Raw genomic sequence first — 5,275 nt, 5'->3', positions numbered from 1 at the left:
CTGTGAGCCACACCACTGGAAAAACTGATAAATGACCATTAAAGACTTCTTGAAGGCCATAAAGGTTTTGGATCAAGGCAAACTTTGTATTTTCACTTCATCCAGGCCTTTTTGACCTTATCAAAAGGTAGGATGGCAAATAAACATTATAGATCTACTTACAGTGGGCCTAGGGGTAGTTTTTAGTGGTGACCATTCAATCACCACTATTTCCTATGGTGGGGTCCACCTGAGTGTTGGATCTGCTTAATGTTTGAGCCCACGTCCTAAAATGGGCTTGAAAAACGGATGGACGGCGTGGATATATAACACATCATCAAGGTGGGCCCCACGGGAAGGGTAACACCCACTTAAGGAGTTAGTTTACCCGGGTAATTAAAATCCAAACTCCATTCCATGTTAGGAAAAAAAAAAGAAAGAAAGAAAAATCAAATAGTAACAAACTCTATTTTATTTATGAGTTCCCTACACGCTACATACATCACCCTAAAGAAAGAGAGAAAAAGCCTAGGACACTAGGACATTGATCCAAGATGTAAGATCAGCCGTCCATTTATTCACACAAGAGAAGCCTCTCACGCTCGAAAAGGTACCAAGTAATCCCCACCGCCCATTTGCTCACTTAACACTGCAAATCATTACAAAACGAAAGAAAAATTAGAAAGATGAAATTGATATGAGATACACTTGGATACTCCGGCGGAGTGTGATGGATGATACGCAGGCACTTAGAAATTACTTAGATTTGTACGTGGCACACAAATACTCAAATTAAACCGTCCAAATTATGGTACTGGAAGATCCAGCTTATTTGATCATCCAACCATCGGATTGAATTGGACGGTGGAAAATGAACAATATCCAAAGGTTCTATTGTCATAAACAAGTCTCCACGAATCAGAGGTTAGGATTGTTCAGCCAATCTGATCTTGGGAATGTGAATAACGACAGTGGGCTGCACAATCTAATTCATTTAATATATGCCATGTGTACAATTTCTGAGTGCCTGCTTATCAAGATCATATGCAGCCAGAGTATTATATGACTCCTCTTGCCATATCATCTAACCAAAAATAGAAAGAAATGGTCCATCTTGAAGGAATTTTACCACCACCGTCCATTTATTATCCATTTAAGAATTATGGGTATGAGGTCAAACTGCTTGATCAAGACCGTTCATTTTTTGATCATTGTAAAAAGGTTTAGTTCTCCATTGTTCCCTGTGGGGGTGGCCCACCTCAATTTTATATTGAGTTGATTTTTGTGGTGTGAGCCTAACATGTGCGGAATAATCACATGGACGGTTAGGATGGCATAGAAGCATCACAGTTCGACCCACGCAGCTTGAACTATGGTAAATCGCATGCCTTGGAACGGCTGTGATCATTCACTACTGTTCACAGAGAACCCTCTATCCCGACAATGCCTCACTCGTGTAAAACATCTGGGCCGTGCAAAATATGGACCACCATAAAGATTACCTGGGACAAAAATCGTACCAATCATCTCATTGGTCACACTGCACCATAACCATGGGATGTCCATTGATTTCAGTGGTGCAGATCTCTTAATGAGTGGACCAACCAGGTTTTCACAGGAAGTAATCTTCATGGTCAGTACATCTTTTGAACGGCTCAGATGTTCCGTAACAGTAACGCATTAGTTGAAAAGTAAGCCTTGCACAGGCAAGCCGTTCAAGGGCTTGCCCATTTACAACCTATTCGTCAATGGTATTTGCTGTCCTTTGATTGTACTAGTACAAATATCAAGTTGTATAATGCACGGGTACATTGGCAGTAGATCCTCGTGGGCCCACGAGATAATCCGGTTGACGGGCTACCCCATGTATGAATCGTCAATCATGCAATCCAAAGTAATGTGTACCATGGACAATCATCCATCATCTCAGCCACCTTTTCACCTTATGGACCCACGAACAGACTGCCCCACTGGTTGGATGTTCTTGATTTACAGTTATAAGTAGAGCTGGGCATCGAGTCCGAGTCGAACCGAGTTAGGGTTGACCCAGCTCGATCTGGTTTTGAAATAGACCTGACTCGAACTTGACCCGACTCGGTACCGAGTACAGCATGCTCAACCCGATCCGAGTCTGGGTTTAGCCTGGACTAATCTAGACCCAGTCTGACCTGGTCACAAGTACCAAGTCGTGCCGAGTCATGCTAGGTGCAGCAGGTGTCCACGGGCTGAAATCACTACTCAAAACTTAGGTGCACTTGCCAGAATTGCAGCCTTTTCATCAGCTACACGGCATCTTATATCTGAAACGTCATATCTAAGTTGTGTGTGTGTGTGTGTCGTTCGATCAAGTTGAGTCATTATCGAGTTGGATTTTGGGTTGAGTTGAGTTACCAGGTGACCTAAACTCGAGTCAATATGAGTTCCGGATTCAACGAAATCTACTCAATTCGAATTGACTCACCCACTCGGTTTAGATCGAGTCGGATCTAAACAAGTTGGACGAGTTGAGTTTGCTGAGTCAAGTCATCCCATGCCCAGCTCTAGTCATAAGCACCAACCCAACAACATCCAACCACAGCTTTCAAAAGTGGTACAATATATTGAACCCATGAACAAGATGATGGGCCCACCACATAAATTAAAATAAACCTGGACCATTTTCGCTTGTGGGACCTATAAATGGACAAGTGGGCCCCACTTATGGTCCTCCCATCCCTACAATACCCAAAAGATGGGCACTCACGTTGCGCAGTTGGTAGAGAGGCTGATCTTGTAAGGGATGTTAACCCCACATTTGCTGGGAAGCGAACCGGCTCGACCCATGTCAAGCCCCGATATCCCCTTCGCAGCTTTCTGAAGGCAAGTGCACGTAGCACGACGGTCGGCCGTGGTTCGGGCTCCGTTGTTGAGGCTCACCACACCACTGCAGCACGAGCCATCGAGTGCACCACCAGATCGAAGGTAACCCATGCACGGGTTTAAGGCACTGATCACCGCTCCACATGAAACATCAGCCTCTGTGTGAGGAGCTACGAACAGAAAGCATGCTAGCATTAAGCATGCGAACGTTCGAAGGTTAAAGTGCGCCATTGCTAAAAGAAAATTTTTATAATTGCAAGTGGGAAGTGTTTGTATGTTGACGGTCCACTCATATCAAGGGTTTATATAGGTTTGAGTGGGTAGGATGGGGTTGGCAGATGGTGGTTGGAATTAAATGCATGCCATTTTTGGAAAATGATCCTATCTTTTTTAATTGATTATAAAATAGGTGAAAAAACTGGAGGATGACACGTGTCTTTTACTATAGGGTGTGGTTTGACTGGATCGGTCGGTGGATCCCTAAGGGCCCACTGTGATGTATGTACATTACATCCACATCATTCATCCATTTCGAAAGATCAATTTAAGGCATGATGTAGAAAATGAAGTAGATTCAAATCTCAGGTGGACCATACCACAGGAAACAGTTGTGATTGAATTCCCATCATTAAAATTTTCATCAGCCATCGAATTTTTATTTCACATCAAATCTTTTGATAAGGTCACAAAGACCTTGATGAAGAGATCGCAAAAATATCAGATTGATCCAAAACTTTTGTGGCCCACGAGACGTTTTTAATCTTCTGATTATCACTGTTTACTGTATTATGGTCCACCTGAGATTTGGATCTGCTTCATTTTTAGAATAATGCCTTAAAATAATATTTCAAAACGGATGGACAGAGTGGATACAATAAAAATACATAAAAGTAGGCCCCACGGTCAGGGTTCCCACCCACCACGGTGGATAGGGGATCCACCGGAGCCGCGCCCTGACTATGGATGGTGCGCGTGCGCGCGCGTGTGTGTGTATATATATATATGAGGCATGCTCACCTACGCACGTGCGTACCTTTGCACACGTGTCATAGGAGTCGAATCCGAACGGTCCATAAGATGCGGAATCCCATGAAACCTCAGGAGGTGAATTTTCAACCTGATATAAGATTCTAGTGGGCCATAGAAAAGAGAAATGCAAATCAAGGGAAGAAACTGTTTGCATTTTGCATGGCCCAAAGAAGTTTTTTTCGAAGTAAAAATTGGTACCAGGAGGTTTCACGAGGCTCTGCTTCATTTGGACCGTTCAGATTTTTGAGAATCATCACGTATGATGAGTTCTCAAAAAAGTTCGTAGGTAGTCCGTGAGCAGGTGAGCGTTCCGCGATATATATCATGCTCCCCTGCGCACCTACGCACGTGCGCACCTACGCACGTGTCATGGGTGTCTAATCTGAACGGTCCATGTGATGCGGAATTCCATTAAACCCCATGTGATAAATTTTCACCTTGATATAAAATTCTGTTGGGCCATAGCAAAGAGAAATGCAAATCAAGGGAGGAAAATGTTTTCAATTTTCATGGGCCATCAAAGTTTTAGATCAAAGTAAAATTTGGGCCTGGGGGGTTTCACTAGGTTCTGCTTCGCATGAACGGTTCAGATTTTGGATCCACATCACGTAGGATGGGTTCTCAAAAAAGTTGGTACGTAGTACCTACGAACTGGTTCGCAGGTAAGCGTTTCCGTGTGTGTGTGTGTGTGTATATATATATATATATTGTAGCCTCTAATCAATGCGCATTTTGTTTCTGGATTTGTATTGTTAGATATGTTCGTGGGACCCGGTGTGATGTGTATTAGACATCCAATCTGTGAATCGGACACGCCCTCTCCAGAAAATAGGATGTTCCAAAAATCAGCCGGATTGAGAAATCAGGTGTGCCACATCATTGTGAATCATTCCTAATTTGAGATCCATGTATTCCACAATGACATCTAGACCATTTATTGACAGGGCCCCACAGATGGGGATCCACATTCAAAGATTACAAAGGCAATACTTTCCGTCTCGTAAACACAATGTTATAGGGCGATTGGGATAGTTTTGTAGGCTTGTTGCGCTATTCGCTAAACGGTCTAGATCATGCCATAATCACCTGACTCTTTGATAGATTTCGAAACGGATTGCGTCCGGCCCAGCCCGTCTCCAGCAAGGAACGGGCAGATCTGTGTGGGGCCCACCGTGATATATCTATTGATTGAGTCCGTCCATCCCTTCTCTCAGATCATTTTCACATCTGTCACTATGAACACGTGGTACAGAGAAGTGCAAAAGGTATTGTGACAATGAAGTGGTTAATTCATATTACACAAACCAAAAAGTTAAGTGGCGCAAAATGATAATAACGTGATACACCTGTAATACAGATCAAGATAGTTATTGCTAGAGAATAATATTGTATGAACTGATTTATTTTA

At 43.1% G+C, this 5,275-nt stretch overlaps 1 protein-coding gene across 1 annotated transcript; it reads right to left on the bottom strand.

The window, feature by feature from the left end:
• Positions 1-433: 433 nt before the first annotated feature.
• Positions 434-3,128, bottom strand: LOC131253586 (non-specific lipid-transfer protein 1-like). The gene is made up of 2 exons (XM_058254641.1): positions 2,723-3,128; positions 434-628 (listed from the first exon to the last, which is right to left on the bottom strand). The coding sequence occupies exons 1-2, from the start codon at positions 3,067-3,069 to the stop codon at positions 619-621; spliced, it is 357 nt and encodes a 118-aa protein (XP_058110624.1). The 5' UTR covers positions 3,070-3,128; the 3' UTR covers positions 434-618.
• Positions 3,129-5,275: the final 2,147 nt, after the last annotated feature.

This window comes from Magnolia sinica, chromosome 8 (assembly GCF_029962835.1).
Source record: "Magnolia sinica isolate HGM2019 chromosome 8, MsV1, whole genome shotgun sequence".
Taxonomy (NCBI): domain Eukaryota; kingdom Viridiplantae; phylum Streptophyta; class Magnoliopsida; order Magnoliales; family Magnoliaceae; genus Magnolia; species Magnolia sinica.
The sequence above is the reverse complement of the archived record's forward strand: the minus strand, read 5'-3'. Positions and strand labels throughout refer to the sequence as shown.